General features: G+C 35.1%; 2 protein-coding genes across 4 annotated transcripts; one reads left to right on the plus strand and one right to left on the minus strand.

Moving 5' to 3' along the window:
- On the plus strand, positions 3011–7450 carry LOC105166410 (putative glycerol-3-phosphate transporter 5). 3 transcript variants are annotated; one of them, XR_002287387.1, is made up of 4 exons: positions 3012–4325; positions 5059–5706; positions 6998–7137; positions 7419–7450. XR_002287387.1 is itself a non-coding variant. In XM_020695237.1 (3 exons), exons 1-3 carry the CDS (start codon positions 3335–3337, stop codon positions 5601–5603), a joined length of 1359 nt encoding a protein of 452 aa, XP_020550896.1. In that variant the 5' UTR covers positions 3011–3334; the 3' UTR covers positions 5604–5919. The 3 variants fall into 3 exon arrangements, 2 of the variants coding, with proteins under 2 accessions (XP_020550896.1, XP_011084053.1); XM_020695237.1 differs by lacking the exons at positions 6998–7137; positions 7419–7450 and having other exon boundaries at positions 3011–4325; positions 5059–5148; positions 5326–5919; XM_011085751.2 differs by lacking the exons at positions 6998–7137; positions 7419–7450 and having other exon boundaries at positions 5059–5919.
- Positions 8145–13534, minus strand: LOC105166412 (probable protein phosphatase 2C 27). The gene is made up of 4 exons (XM_011085753.2): positions 13030–13534; positions 10924–11124; positions 9608–9819; positions 8145–8963 (listed from the first exon to the last, which is right to left on the minus strand). The coding sequence occupies exons 1-4, from the start codon at positions 13234–13236 to the stop codon at positions 8402–8404; spliced, it is 1182 nt and encodes a 393-aa protein (XP_011084055.1). The 5' UTR covers positions 13237–13534; the 3' UTR covers positions 8145–8401.

Consider the following 16441-nt stretch of genomic DNA (forward strand, 5'->3'; position numbering starts at 1 on the left):
CCTTTAAATGTCCTCTCAACTTCTTTATCTTTGGACAATTGTCTTTTAGTCGTTTCTTTAACAATGGGTGTGGCAGTTCTCCTCTCATAAGCCACAATCTTTGTAATTCTTCCCCTGTCAATTGCACCATCTGCTCCCCTTGTCTGTGTGTCTTCCATTCCGTGCACATTTCCTTGACACGTCCCTTCCATTTCTAGACTAGCGATCCTCAAGTTTCTCATAGACGGCGCCAATCGATCTGACTCGAAATATACAACCTCCTTTGAGCGACCCAAATCAGCCATGTAATTTTGCCAGATCACTAATGGGCCCTGAGGATTCTCATTTAATAAGTTTTATAATTGTTATAATCCAAACATAAAAAAGTCGAATACTCGTGATCAATAACTTTTAATTAGTCGTAATCAATAAAAATAAAAAAATTTAAAAGTCAAAAGTGAAAGAGATAAGTAAAATTGCATTTTATCGTTTGTTCATGTAATGTGATCATCATCAATGGTATACTGACATTTATTGAAAATATGAGACCCTTACCAAGAAAATGCTCACCAAACACTAAACTATAATTAATTAAGCATCAAGTTAAAAAAGAATATGTTTTAATATACTTCCATCATGTGAAGTTTATGTGATGCATATTTTTTAGATATTTATATGCATTACATCTCTAGATAAATAAAAATAAAAATCATCACTATATATTATTTATTTATTGGTATTATAACCTACACCTATAGATATATATATATATATGCGTGGTTAGAAAAGAAAAAAGAAACAAGGACTTCCATAAATGAGGTAAATGATATATTTGGTCCCTAATATAGTCATTTATTCATTTTGATCCCTAATGTTCACGTGCCATGATTTTAATATCTAATGTCTACAAATTTTTATAGGTTTAGTTTAAAATTGACTGTAAATCTGTAAGAATTGTATGAATATTGGGATCAAAATTGTGGCATGTAAAAATTAGGGAGTAAAAATGAATAAGTACTACATATAGGGACCAAAAATGTAATTTATCCATTCTTTTACAATGAAAGAAGAAAAGGATTAATTTTTCTTTGTTTCAATTAAAGTATAGAGCAAGAATAGATTTAAAGTAGTAATTTTATTTCAATTAATATTATAGGACATAGTAATTTTAATTGATCGTCTCAATATGCCATACTTTCGATTTTCATAGTGCTTATAGATTCAGTTATCTGTTAACTGAAATTAAAAGTAATATGAAATCATACTCATTTTCGATTCCGTGGTAGCATGGAATTCACCCTCACAAACTGATTTTTACTAGTTTATGCTGCTCTGGGATTGTTTATAATCATAAAAGAGTTGCTCTCCTTCTTTCTGCTTAATACGGTGCCCTTGATATTGCACCACTTTTGATTTGTTGTGTTTGAAACTTATCTGTTGGAGGTGCCCTCTTTTTTGGCTTGTTTTGGCTTATATCTTGTTGCAGGTGGTATTTTGTTAAATTCTTTTGGCACTGTGAAGCTTTACACTCGAACTTGTGTCACTAACTTTTCTCGTTGGCTTAGCCTTAGCTTCTGTAAGGGAGTAATTTTTCTTGTCTACGCTTTCTAAAACTATCCTTGAAAGGGAGTGGTACTCCTTATTTATATTTTTCAGCTCTTGACTGTAAGGGAAGAATACTCCTTATTTATGATTTTTTATGCAAATATAAGGAGTTAGTATTCCCAATTATAAATTTGGGTCGAAACTTGAATTAATATAGGAGGAAAAGGAGACCCCGAAAAGTTTCCCCACCCTTGGGTGGTTTTTGCCAAAATATATATATATATATCCATTTTCAAATATATTTGTTTGGATTTAATCAAGATATTAAAATCTAATTTCAAAAATTTAAATTTAGATTCAAGACCTTAAATTTTATTATAAACTTTTTAGTAATTAAACTGAAAATTGAATCCATTTTTAAGGTCATAATATGTCTTACATTTTAGTTTTAATATAATTAATTATCAAATAATGATTTATGTTATAAATATTTATAACTAAAGTTATTGAAAAATAATATATATATATATACATATATTATAAGGGTAAGTTGCATTTTTGGTCTCTATATAACCACTTATTTATTTTTTATCCCTAATATTCTGTATTATAATTTTGGTACTTAATTGTTTACAATTTTTTTTATAAAATTGGTTTCTAATTTGACGGTAAGACCAAATTTATAAAAAATTAGGAACATTAGAGATGGAAATCGCGGCATATTTGCATCCAAAAGTGAATAATTTAAGGACCAAAAATATAATTTATGTTTCTAAATCCAAATCCTCAAATGTTACGATAAGCTCTTTTGAAATTTGATATAGTTAAAAACATTCTTTGTTATTTGAAAAATTTAATAACCCTAATATTTGATGAAATTATATAATTTTTGGATTGAGCTCTAGACTCGTCAATTTTACCCTTTTCATATTTTTTTAATAAAAAAATTGAACGAGGTAAATAAAAAACTTTAAAAAATTGTCCATTTAGTCCATATAAAAATTAATTTTTTTAAAAAAAATTAACTAAAATTGTAACTTATAGGTTGCAAAAGGCATTTTAATTATTTCATCATAAAAAAGGATAAAACTTTAACGGAGACTAACTGATTGGACCAATTTAGAATTTAAAATATTAGTAATTTTTTAAATAATGAGAAAATATTAAAACTATTCAAATTTTAGGAAAGTTGACGGAATTTACCTAACTTTTTTTTATTATATTATTTTTATTAAATATCAATATCTAACAAAGATAATTATAACAATCATACGTTGATCAACTATATCAAATAAATTAACTCTCAATAATTCCTATTATTACAGTAGACAATAATTATTATATTATACATTAAAACGATATCAAATATATATAATAGAATTTAAGATTATGGAATCTCAATTTTACTAATTAAACAAATCCTCGTTGGCGGAATTTACCTAACTAATCACATCAAGATGCACAAACAATTTAACCATGGATCTTGCTCCGCTCTCCTAAATTGACCAATCAAACTCCAAACTCTTCCTTCACCACTACGATATCACCATATGACACAATCAACTCGTACCAGCCTATTCATTCATAGAACAGCTGCCCCAGAAAGTTCAAACAAATGAACTTTATGGGGGGGGGTGGGGAAATATGAAATCAAGAACACATAGATTCATTCACACCGAACCCTGATCCTCAGATCAACCAAAACAATCCCCACCCACCTGCTTCTCTTGTCCTAAATCTCTCTGTTTGAAGCACATAAACCTGTCCTGATAGACGCATATACCATTAATAGCAAATTCTTGATAATAATATGATGCAGCTCAAGCCCCTTACCCTTTCTCTTCCACCACAGCCACCGCCGGGTCTGAGATGGTTCCCCAGCCTCGCCGGTCCAGAAAAGACCCTCAAATTCCATCAATTTCTGGTTCTCCTCCTCACTTTCATTGCCTACGCTGCGTTCCACGCTTCCCGTAAACCCCCGAGCATAGTTAAATCCATTCTTACAGTGTCGGATTCTGATCAATACCCGTCTCAATTTACGGGAAGCTCAGTTCATAATAAAACTGGGTGGGCCCCCTTCGACGGGCCCCGTGGCCCCCACCGTCTCGGGGAGCTTGATCTCTCCTTCCTATTGGCTTACGCCATTGGCATGTATGTCTCGGGCCACATTGGTGATACAGTTGATTTAAGAATTTTCTTGACTATTGGGATGGTGGGGAGTGGCATTTTTGTGATACTCTTTGGGTTGGGGTATTTTCTCGATTTGCATTCTTTAGGTGTTTTTGTGGTCATACAGGTGTTGTGTGGGTTGTTTCAGTCTATTGGGTGGCCTAGCGTGGTGGCGGTTGTTGGGAACTGGTTTGGGAAGGCAAAGAGAGGGTTGATCATGGGGGTATGGAATTCACATACATCAATAGGTAACATTGTTGGGTCTTTAGTAGCTTCTTCTGTTTTGCGTTATGGATGGGGTTGGTCGTTTGTTCTGCCGGGCATTCTTATCATGCTGTCGGCAGCTTTTGTTTACTTATTTCTTGTTGTGCATCCTGAAAATATTGGACTTGAGTCATCTGGAAAGGATGTTGAGATGAGTGTTGAAGGAGTAGCATTGGTTGATTCTGAGAAAATTGAGACTCTAGATGGGGGGGTGAGGGAATCTGAGGACGAGGAGGGTTCAGTTGCCATAGGTTTCTTGGATGCATGGAGGTTGCCACATGTGGCGTCATATGCCTTCTGCTTGTTCTTCTCTAAGCTTGTGGCATACACATTTTTGTATTGGTTGCCCTTTTACATTAGCCACACAGGTACTTAATTCATCTTTTGTCTCCCACTAATTACAGATTATGCACTTGATATGAAGTTAATTATGTATACTAGTATTCTCTTAAGCATTACATACCATGGACAGCTTCCTGAATATGTTGAAACAATGAGCATAACCAATTTTTCTTGATTTGCTGTAAACTGCAATTGGAAGGCTATTGGGTTTTGTTTTTTATATGTCCAAGAGGTTCAAATCGTAATTTTCCTTAGTGAGAGTTTGGGTCCATTCACAGATAAATTTCGAACCTGTAACTACAACTTGCACTTCTAAATAATTGGAGTGATGTTGGATTTGAGATCATCAAGCATTTATCTAAAACCAAAAGATTATTGCAATGGTGTGAAATCATCTGTGTTGCCCAACTACAATCTTCTCTTCCAAACATCAGTTTCAATTCTTACCCACGTCCATTTCTGCATTTGCAGACTATCCACACACGATTGTTTCTAAAACTCAAACACATCATTTTCAATGCACTCTGAGTTCTCAAACAACCTAAGTGAGTATGCATGGATCATTCATGAAATAATTCTAGGGTCTACCAAGACCATGCCTGTGCATTACTTTGTGTTTCTTGCTATGATTGTCTAAGTGGATTTATGTGGAGGAAAAAAGAAGTTTTTAAGTATGTTCTGCCTGAAAATACTGACAGCTGTTCCTTGGTTAAAATAGTGTAATCTTATCATTTTACTCTTTCTTCTTGTAAATTGCAGCTGTTGCCGGAGCAAATGTATCCCATACAACTGCTGGGATACTCTCAACAATTTTTGACATTGGAGGAGTAATTGGTGGAATTTTAGCAGGTTTTATGTCTGATATGATTGAGGCTCGTGCGGTTACTTCAGTTATATTTTTGTTGCTATCTATTCCTACCCTTATTTTTTATCGCGTTTATGGAAGTATATCAATGCTGACAAACACGGTGCTAATGTTTGCATCTGGTTTACTTGTAAATGGACCTTATGCACTAATAACAACAGCAGTTGCTGCTGATCTCGGAACCGATAGCGTGACAAGAGGGAACGCCCGTGCTTTAGCTACTGTTACAGCAATTATAGACGGTACTGGCTCTGTAGGTGCTGCTCTTGGGCCTCTTCTGGCTGGATATATTTCAACTAGAGGATGGAACAGTGTTTTCTTTATGCTTATTGTTTCAACATCAATAGCTGGCTGTTTGTTGATTCGTGTTGTCAAAAATGAAATTAGAGGAAAGCTGAATGAGGGTAAATGGCTTTGGTTCAGTATAATTTCTCATTGACATGGACCTCATATAGGCATCCTTGGCAGTTATATTCTTATCCCCACACAAGACAATATCCCCACATAAGATTTTGACTGAGAGCCATTGAAGATATACTCAGGTGCATTTTTATTAAGCATCTATATGTACAGCAAAACTGTTGTGTAGCTGCTTTCCACGCATGAGGACTTATGATTATTACTAGGAAATGCTCTTTCTACAAGCACGCAGTGAATTTGGCATTCCTTGATTAGGAGATTTTCTTATTAGGAAACGCTCTTTCTACAAGCACACAGTGAATTTGGAAATTTCTTGATTAGGAGATTCAAGTGTTCCACTTTTAATTTCAATCTTGTATTTTATCAGTACTTCACATAGTTTATAAAGTATCGATTTAGCCCTTGTAAAATCTGTAATACATGTAATCTCTTTTCTTTTACCCCTTCAAATGTTGTATTTGGATTATGCCCCTGATATATACAAATTTTTAAATTCTATGATTATATAAGGCTCACTTCATTATAAACTGCTTCTAAAGGTCCATTTTATTGTCTACCATTGTACTTTTGGTGTTCAAACTCATTCTATGTCAATGTTGTTTGATACATTTTCATATTTAAAGTGAACTGCATCTACTTGTAATGACGTGAGCATGGTCAATCCCATAGACTTTATGACTTAAAGTTGGGGGAGGTTTTCATCCAGCTTCTTGTAGAACACTGGAAATTGAATGACTGTCATTTGAACCTTCAAATCTATTGCTTTCAGAACACATTTATTGCTTTCTTGAGGCTCTTTCCTAGAACAGAAGTTAATAACTTGCAGTAACTTGTTGAACTGATGTTTTATAGCTAGTACAACAAGTGTGTTCTGAATTTTCATTATAATGCATGAGAATGGCCTAGTATAAAGACTTGCAATTGCATCCTGTCTTTCAAATTGGATCAGAAAAGTTACAAGTGCTTTGGACTTTCTGCTGGTTCCCAGTTGAAAATCTTTTTTCTGTAATTTGCTTACCACCCTGGTTTATAATCAAGAATATTGATATGGACTTTGGAAGACTCGAAGAGAATGTACTTTCTGAGGGTATCTTCCCGTGACATACCCATGTAATAAGATAGCTTGTTATCTTGTTGTGATAATGATGAACTCGTTCATAATTGACATGTAATTGTTGCTTTTTGAGGGGGCTTGCATTTTTCGTAAGATGCTGGGAAACCCTTTGATTCTCTGGATATTAAAAATTTGTTTTCGGTGTAATTTTGGAAGGGAAGATGCTGAAATAGCTTGAGCTGTTAATGCTTTTGTTTTGTGCCCTGCATTGCGTGAAAAGTGCATGATGCTCACTTACACAGCTGATTTTTTTACTACTCGTTGAGACATAAATCAGCGATACTTGGTCTCGATGGCAGTTGCAACTCATATTGGCTCTCAAACATAGAAAAAGGGCCCTCCGTGGCATTACCTTAGGATCAGGGCTATTAACCGGTCTCTTCTCTGAGGAATGGTGGTTGTACCTGTCAGTGTCAGCTATATACATTTCAGTTCAGAGGTGCGAAGAATGATTCCTTTATGCTTACTGTTTCAATTACTGTTGTGGCCTTGAGAAAGATGACACTTAAATAGGACCACAGTGCTCCTTGTTATGTTGTTTGATGAACTTCAGGAGGCAGCTTTTCCTCTTGCATGTGTAATTGTGACATCCTTACTACTTTAACGCCCTATACATTTTCAGTATACAGATTGTGGTTGTAACACAGCTGTTGAAGGATAATTCTGCATGTTTGGTCACATATATATAAAAACAATGACTTGTTTTTTCATTTTATTCAGGTTGGGATGTAAATGAGATTGACTTTGTCTATGAACATTGCAAAAACAGAGTCTGTGTTCCTTAGATCCTTCTGATTGCTGATAATTCAAGCATGATATTCTTCGGGAAGGTTCTGCTGCTTGAGGACCTCCGGAAAATGTCCTACCTCTGCAGAAATGCATCCACATATCTGGGAGAAGGCTAAACCTGTTATCCAGTTACAGCAAACTTTTGAGGGACGGAAGGAGAGAGAGAAATTCCTTTTGGTCATCAGGACTATGCCGTTCTGAGGTTCCCAGTTGATCATCTATACGACCAAAGCCAGACTGAAACTTCCGAGTAGAACCACATATTCAAATTGAAACTTAACTATATATATGTTAGTAATTTCTTCCATTTTGCTCGCTTAAATGTACCTAGCGTATTACTCAGAAAGTCGGCCTATATGGGAACTTAGCTATAAATAGCACTAGTTCTTCTGACAAAATGAGAATTCGCTAGGCAGAAAAGATTAAGGCGAAGGAACAAACATGATGTGGATGAGCAACAGAATGTTCTTAGATGGGTGAGCACTGGGCATGAGAAGACATCCAAGAATACCTATTACACCTGGTTTTGTCTATTTTGTAACAATCAAAAAAAAGCTCTAAAACAAAACCAACAAGCTGAACTGCTAGATAACTGAAGTGGAGTGATGCATAAAATTGAGTTTATGCTAGATAACTGAAGTGGAGTGATGCGTAAAATTCAGTTTATCATAAAAATGGCCATACAGTTTGTATCAGTGTTTATGTACACGTGGTCTTCCTATACCTTGGAACAACATGCTAGTCTCCTCATGTCTTATTCCCTGTTTAGAAATCCATCGGACAACCAAATGGAAGTTTTACAAAGGAACAATTGTGTATCAATTGGCATATTTACAAGTTGCTGAGAGCATCAAATTATTATCATTTTCATGCCTGTAAGAAATCGTGGAACAAATGAATAATGAAGTGTGGCTTTAGCCTTGAAGCAGAAACTTAAGGTTCTGAAGCCCTTCTGCAGAAATGGACCTCCGAACTCTTGAGGGTCTTTGCACCACGATAGCAGGCGGTGGTTCAGAGTGAAAACATACCATTACGACTGTCAAGTTATCCGTAGCCCCTCTTTTTTTTGCTTCATTTACAATATCTTTGCAGCATAACTTAACATTATTGTGCTCTTGGAGTCTCCTCCTCGCAAAATCTACTGCATTCTGGCTTCGGAAGACATCCCAAATTCCATCGCTACCAATTATCAAGAACTCATCTTCTTTAGTAAGTGTCATTAACTTGAGTTCTGGTTCTGCACTGAGAGGTCCACCTTTCTCCCCCTCCTTCAGCCCTTTAATGTGCCAATTACCTAAAGCTCGGGTGACACCCAACTGCCCGTTCAAATAACCATCATCAACATATCCACCTAGGGACTCGATCCTCGACCTTTCGTGTACACAACAAGGCCTATGATCTTTTGACATCTCGATAGCAACTCCACAGCGTGATAAGACAGCTCTACAGTCTCCAACATTTGCCACAAGCAATGATCTGCTCAAAATTACGCGAGATTTAGCAAAATCATAACTTAACATTATAGTGTTCCTGAATTACAGATTACCAAACATTTCTCATGAACTGGATTTACGAGCGTTTCGCATACTGCAAGTTTTCTTTTTTTACTTCTAAGTTCATATAGAATATTGTTAAATATAAAATCAATGTATCATGAAATACTTATGGCAGAAAATTATGGATAAATATGACTTTAATAAATAAAATCTCTAGTACTACGAGTTCTATAAACAATTAAGGATAACAATATCACAAGGACAGTTTAGTCAAGCAAAACATTTGAAGAAACAATGGCAATTGAGAATGTGCAATTTACCTTCATTTAATATGGGAAATAAACAAAAAAAACCCTGTAAAATTGTTTTAGCAAATTATTCCCCTGTGTTTTGAAAAATGAAGAAAATTACCCCCTTCAAGAGTTTACATGGGGTTTTTTGCTTCATTTTTTTTTCACAGGGTTTTTTTTTTTTTCTTTTGCTCTTTTCCCATATTATAGGATAAATTGCATTTTACCCATACTAGAACATATAGATAATTAGGTAGATGAAGTAAGTTTCCCTGGTAGAGAAATAAAACAAGCAAACTGCTAGTCCAGAGAATGACATGTAAAAGCATATTACCTGCCAAATATCATCGCAGTCAAGGCAGTCGTTCCAGACGACAGCGTTGACTCAACAGAACAAGATTTGGCAAAGGCAGCATCAGTCTCCATGAAAGATCTTGTGACCACTTTCTCAAGTTCTAATGGGAAATCAACATCCTCAACAATAATTCGAGGTAAGTGGTCCCGGACAAACTGAGCAGCACCCTTCCCACCATGCCCATCAAAGACCTGTTACAAAGCGAAATGACATGTCAGTCAGAAACTCAAACAAGATGAACGCATTTTGTTTTCTTTTTCATGATGAATCTGATTCTTGCTCCAGCTCGAACTTTATGTTCTAGAAGGCATTACATTTTTGAGGAAAAAAAGAAGTGCATTGCTCACAAAATAGGTTGTGTTTGGATTGTAGAAATTCGGAGTTCAGGATTTCAAAAGCATAATAATAAATCCTTTGCAGTCTCAAATACCTTAACAATCACTTTGCATTATTGGGATTCCAAAACCACAAAAGATGGAGTCATTTGAAATTTATAATTCCAGACTCTTCCCTCAAATCTAAACCCTTTGATACAAATTCAACCTAACCTCAGAGAATAATACATAACATTTGGAACATAAATAATATTGCTCTTTAGGCAGAAGAAAATATATATTTCAACTCCATAACATGAATTCAACTAGCCAAAAGATAAAATACTATAAAACAAAGCCAACAACAAAGGAAAGTGACCTAACCATGGGATGGTGGGATGACAATTACACAAGTAGACTGGATAAAAGTTTAGAAGTTCAAGATGAACTATTTGCAGTTTGATTTCCTCTTTCTGAGAAATATCACTCATTCCCATCTTTTGTCAATGGGAGAATCAGAGAAAACACAAGATCATGCTGAACAGAGCTGATTCTAGCAATTTAGTATTCTGCGAGTAGGAGTGTCTTTAATTAACTTTTTCCGGATTGCAAGAGGACAGACTGCACTTAGTGAAGGTAGAATCCATCCACATGCTAGACCAAAATCAAACAGGGCACTGTTTGCGTGTAGCAGAAGTATTGACAATGTGTCTACCACGTAAGTTCTTCTAGCCGGTAAACAAATATGACAGGTGCAAGAAAAGAACAAAATTGAGTCATATCATATCTGGCACTCATTTCTACTTGAGAATGATTCTCAAGTGTAGCAAATTCTAGCATGTAAATTGGTGCTTCAACCACCAAAAATTTCGAGCTACATGTGAATTTTGCATATCATTATGTTTCAATCAACAGAATTATTATTTAGCGGCAGAAAATTATTGATGAGAGATCATAGAAGAAAGAGTTCACAGAACTTACGCCATAGAAAGAAATAACTTCCTCATCACTGCCAGTGCAACCAAAATTCCTAGCCAAGTCTGGGATACAAATATGAGTGTCCTCCATGTCTGACCGACCTCCAATGTCTGACCACTCCCCTGACCGAAGGGCAGGGAGAAAGTTATTCAACAGGATCTGCCTTCGGTCAGCAATGGTTGAGTCTTCGGAAATGCTCTCTAACTGGACAGAAAAAGAAGGGAGAAATATGAGGAACTACCACTTAAATGAGAATCATAATGATCAAAACAGTCGAGAGTTCTAATACATGTTGCGTCACATTATAATAGCAAAATAGGCTTTATGGTAAGAAAGCAGCAAGCAGGAAAATTTGACATTCTTCTTTTCTTGAACAGTCAACTGTCAGTGTTCAGGCATTGGTGACATTAACCTTACATCACATGCCAAAAAATCTCCAAGATTATGTCACTAATCTGAAGCACCACCAATAAAAAATTTCTGTGCTTCAGCTTCTGAGAATCTTTCATCCAACAAAAATATAAACTCCAAACATGTCATGTAAACATTTATTTATATCGCAAAAAGTTAAAGCATCTGGAGAACTTGTAAAAACCTTTCAGCTTCCGCAGTTAGCTAGACATGCAATTGGACATCATGTCCTAGCTAGGGAAGCATCAACTTCGGTAAGATAAAAGCTTCTCAAACCACATTTAAGTTCAGGATCTATTACATCACACGTTGGAGACACATTACAAGCTAGGGCCATCAGATGTATTTGAACTTTAGCTTGGGATAGTCGAATTTCTCTTTGTATCATTAACTTGTATGTTTCGGGACTGCCTGTGTGGTAGTTGGAGCAGCAAGCCACTCTTTGTTGCATGCTGTACATCACTTATTTGGAGACTAGCTTGGGATGGTTGAATTTCTCTCTGTATCATCAACTTGTGTGTGTAGTCTATGTGGTAACCGGAGCACCAAAGTTGTACTTCATTTTTCCATTAAGGCAATTGACCATTTCCCATTCCAATATGTCAGACATATAATGCTAAGCCAACTTACACTATAACTTGACTTAGCCTTGACAGACTTCAGCAATACAATAGGATGGAGAACATGCCACATTTTGCCACAGACATACTGGTTGTAGAGAAGGTGAACAGATCTAGCAGACTTAAAAGAAAGCTCCACCAGAGAAAACGAACATGGAAGATTAATGTCCATAATTGTTGTATAGTTAATTAAATTTTCCTATGAGCTCTAACTTCACTTTCCCCAAGCTGTGACAAAAGATTTCTTTTTCCATACAAGGTCAAAGAAGGAAAGAAAGAAAAAGGGAAAGATCACAACAAATCTCAACTTCAACTTACAAAAGCACAATTCTTTCCTTTATGTTTCATCAATTTATCACCTATACTCAACTGACAAAGTTTCCAAATAAAATTACAATATATTTCAAGTATCCGGATGTGATGAGAAAAGATTTTTCCAACAAAATAAAAAAGTACATTGATTTCAAGATTTTTAAATGTTTTATAACTCTAATTTCCATGAGAACTAATTTTTGTTCCGATAATTCTCATAATAGGATAGGAAAAACTATAATTATGAAAAGTAAGTTCGCCATGAGCTAAAGCATAACAAATACATCCCCTATCCCAATCCCCACCAAAACAAATAACCACACCCATAAATATTCTCCACGCACTCGAAGCAACAGGAGAGGCAATATTCAAAGAGACCGGCCTACTACTTTTACCGATTCCCAAAAGCCATAATCTTCTAAAGAGTGAAATGAAGCAGCAAAAGGTATACAAATACTAAACTTTTTACCACTATTACCAAGAACATCACTATCCTAAAAAATTCAAAAAAAATTTCTTTCCCTTCTATTTCTTAAAAAACTCTGGAAACTAAATATAGCGACTTGAAATTGCATAACAACATCATTATACCACCACCAACATTCCTGATCAAGCAAAGACATCTAAACTTCTTTCTCAACCAAATCTGAACAAAAAAGTCTACAACCCAAAACATAATTAAACCCAAAATGGAAAGAAGGGCTAGTATAGAGACTAGAAACAAAAGATTTCAAGGGGAAAAAAAAGGGGGTGGATTTCTACTCACAGGGAAGGAATTCCTTCCAGCAACAACAGGATCAGAGGGTGCTGATGAGTTCTTGGTATCCCAATTCTCATTCTGGGCAGTGTTGAAATCAACTTGGGAATGCAAAGGCAAATCCTTGACACTTTCCTCACTCCCACTATCATCATTTCTTGGGATGCCTATATTTTCCATTCCCTCACTTACTTGCTCTGCATCCTGAACACACATCTTTTTCCTATTATTGTGGTCACCCAAATGAAGGGTCCTCTCTTTTTCTCTTCACTTTCTTTGCAACTTGCTTTTGTTGAGAATAATAAGAGTAGCTAGCAGTAGTGGTGCTCAGGCTCAAGATTGGGTGAGCGAAGATTCTAAGAATATGTTGTTTATGGCTGTGAAAGGAGAGAGAGAGAGAGAGGTATTGCTAATTGCTAATGTGTTGGAATGGGATTTCTGTTGTATTAGATTTATTGTGTGGAAGTGTGTTTCCAAGAATTTTAACTACAGGTCGTGAAAAGCGTGGCTACAACTGTTGAGAAATTTAGGGTGGTCGGGTGCTCTCTTTATCCTTTCTGGTGTTTGATATTTTTCTTGTTTTTGTCGGTTTGGTAAAAGGATACCTAATTTACTAAACAAATTCTTGAATTTGGACTTTCTGCATCACTTTTAGTAGTTGCGTTAATTATTTTAATATTAATAAAAAATTAAATAAATATATTTTATATAAATTATATAATAAATATATGTTGAGTTGTGGATGTAATTCGTGGTTCGACTCAAAAATTATTTTTTTTAAAAAACATGACCTTATTGTGGAATTTCTTTTAAAAATGATCTTGTCGTGGTTGACATCCACGACTTTAAGTCATAAATGTCAACCACGACACTCTCTTTTTATTATATTCAATTAATTTTTAATAACATATTAAAATTTAAAAAAAATCATAATGGTTAAAAATTATATAATTATAATTACAACCAATTTGTTAAAAAATGTTACAATAAAAATATAAATATAAAAAATGTCCAACCGTTTCACAATTGTGTTTGTGGTATTGACACCAAGATTTTCTTATTTCCTCAGCCATATTTTGCATTTGCTCATTTTGTGCCACATTATCATCACCATCGGGATTAATGTCCAACCGACTTTGATGTTGTTGCAGAACTAGACTCCACATTATTACGATATGCACTTAATTATAGAAATAAAGTTGTATCCTGGTGCATATAATTGATTAATGACAAGGCCAAGGTTGAGATGTACTTGTGAAAAATAATCTTCTGTAGGCATGTAGTAATTTTGATGCGGTTTGGGCATGTAATAATCTTGAGGTGTATACACTGTAGAAGGACCAGCTATATTCACCCCAACATCATAACATTCAACTGAACTAATAGACATTCAGCTAGAACTTCTTCTTTGCCTTTGAGATGTGGTGGGAGCATCATCGGATGGTGTCGCAATTTGTTATGGTTGATGGGTTATGACTTCCTTGATAATATGTAACTCGTGTTCGAAACTATCCACCAATTGACCTATACCCTTCAATATTTTAGTGTCTAGATTGACACAAAACTTCAAGGGCTCTTACATCTTCTACCTAAAGAATGTAGAAAAATAATGAAGGTTGTGTTGTAAAAAAATATTTAAAATAAAGTGTGTGATATTATATAGCATACCACAACTTGCAATGTAGGTGCGTCTCTGGGTTGGTAACTGTCTTCTACATGTCTGTCGGTAGATGACGACACAAAATTTTGTGTTATGTTGTAATACGGTTCCCAATACCTTCATTCTATATCTCTTATATTGAAAATAGATGGGCTTTGTACAATCGTGTCATATCGTCTTTGTCATCTAGTGATGTATTGTATGTGATCCAGGTTCCAATTGGTGTCCGTATAATTTTTTCGAGAGATCTGATGTAGGCTCATGTCCCGAGTATCTTCTGGAATTTTGTCTCATCTTGAAATGGCGAATGACCCATTCAGGACGATGCATTTCCACTATTGCGCAGAATATTAAGGGACATGATGATCTCCACAGTTGGTAGTTCAAATCAACGGTAAATCATAATGAAATCTGAATCCATATCATACGGCTACCAAATAACCTGTAATAAATGAAATGATGTATATTAATGAGCATTTAATTCACTGAATAAATATACGTATAAGATTAAATATAAGTTACTTGATCCGCTTGCATCACATCCAATATATCTCTTATGACCCAAACTGTGCCTCGTACTGTTCAGGTGAAGGTGTGCTCACAATTCCATGTAGCACCATACGGTGCTGCTCGGAGCAAGCGATTATTTTCTATTCAGATTTAGGCCACCTCACGGCGTGCACCAGTATTGCTTGAGGTATGTGTGTTCTAATTTCAACAGTCGTTACAAAAATGTTGTGTTGAAGGATCTTTTGGAGAGCTGGTTTTGAATATCAAAGCATGAAATTCAATCAAAATGTAAAAGAGATAAAGAGCAAAAAACTAGGTGCATTTGAATTCCTAGATCCGATTAACAACGAAAAAAATGAACAGCTTCTCATGATGGTGGATGGCGATGTGGTATTTTGAAAACCAACATGTCCGAATGTATCAATGGAGTTTTGAAAGGGGCTCGCCCCCTATGTGGACAACAACAACTGAGATGACGGTTCAACATACTGTCCATTATTTTAGAGGCTTGTGAAGAGTAGTGTAATGTAGACCAACAACAAACTGTGGACGAATTTTTCATACAACATGTTCACACGTTGGCAACAAAATTTGTTGAGCATATGGTCACCAAATATCATCAGTTTCAATAGTCTGCCTCGATTGTTACAAAACGTCAGAATGGACATGAACTCAATACCCATGTTTGGCTTTATTTTTGGTCTATTTCCGACATAGGTGAAAACATACCTAATATTTTGATTTTATTACATTCTTTTTTATTTTTACATCTTTTGTTTCAAACAATATATATATCTATACAAATATTACATCATTTATTTTATTTTATAATATAACATATATATAGATATATCTAGTTGATATATGTTAAATGGAATAAAAATTATATTAAGTTTAGGAGACGATATTGGGCTTTATGTTTCCAGGCTTGTATGTGTTGTTTAAGCTAGCCCGACTCACTGTTCATCTTGAGAAAACATAGAAAACTTGTAAAATAAAAGGTTACTATTTTTTTACATCCAAACATCTTGATCCATGATCTATTTATAAAACCTACTCCTGTCTTTTAAAAAATACTCACAAAAAACATCAGCATCATTTACACAAAGCAACCCTACTTTTTAAAAAATTATACATACACTCTCCAAAAACATCAACATTATGATACAAACTATCCCTATTTTTTTACTATTAGAAATAGTATTTGTAATTATACGAAAAGCAATAATAATTTGTGTAAAAAGACCATCG

Source organism: Sesamum indicum, linkage group LG7 (assembly GCF_000512975.1).
Source record: "Sesamum indicum cultivar Zhongzhi No. 13 linkage group LG7, S_indicum_v1.0, whole genome shotgun sequence".
Lineage (NCBI taxonomy): Eukaryota > Viridiplantae > Streptophyta > Magnoliopsida > Lamiales > Pedaliaceae > Sesamum > Sesamum indicum.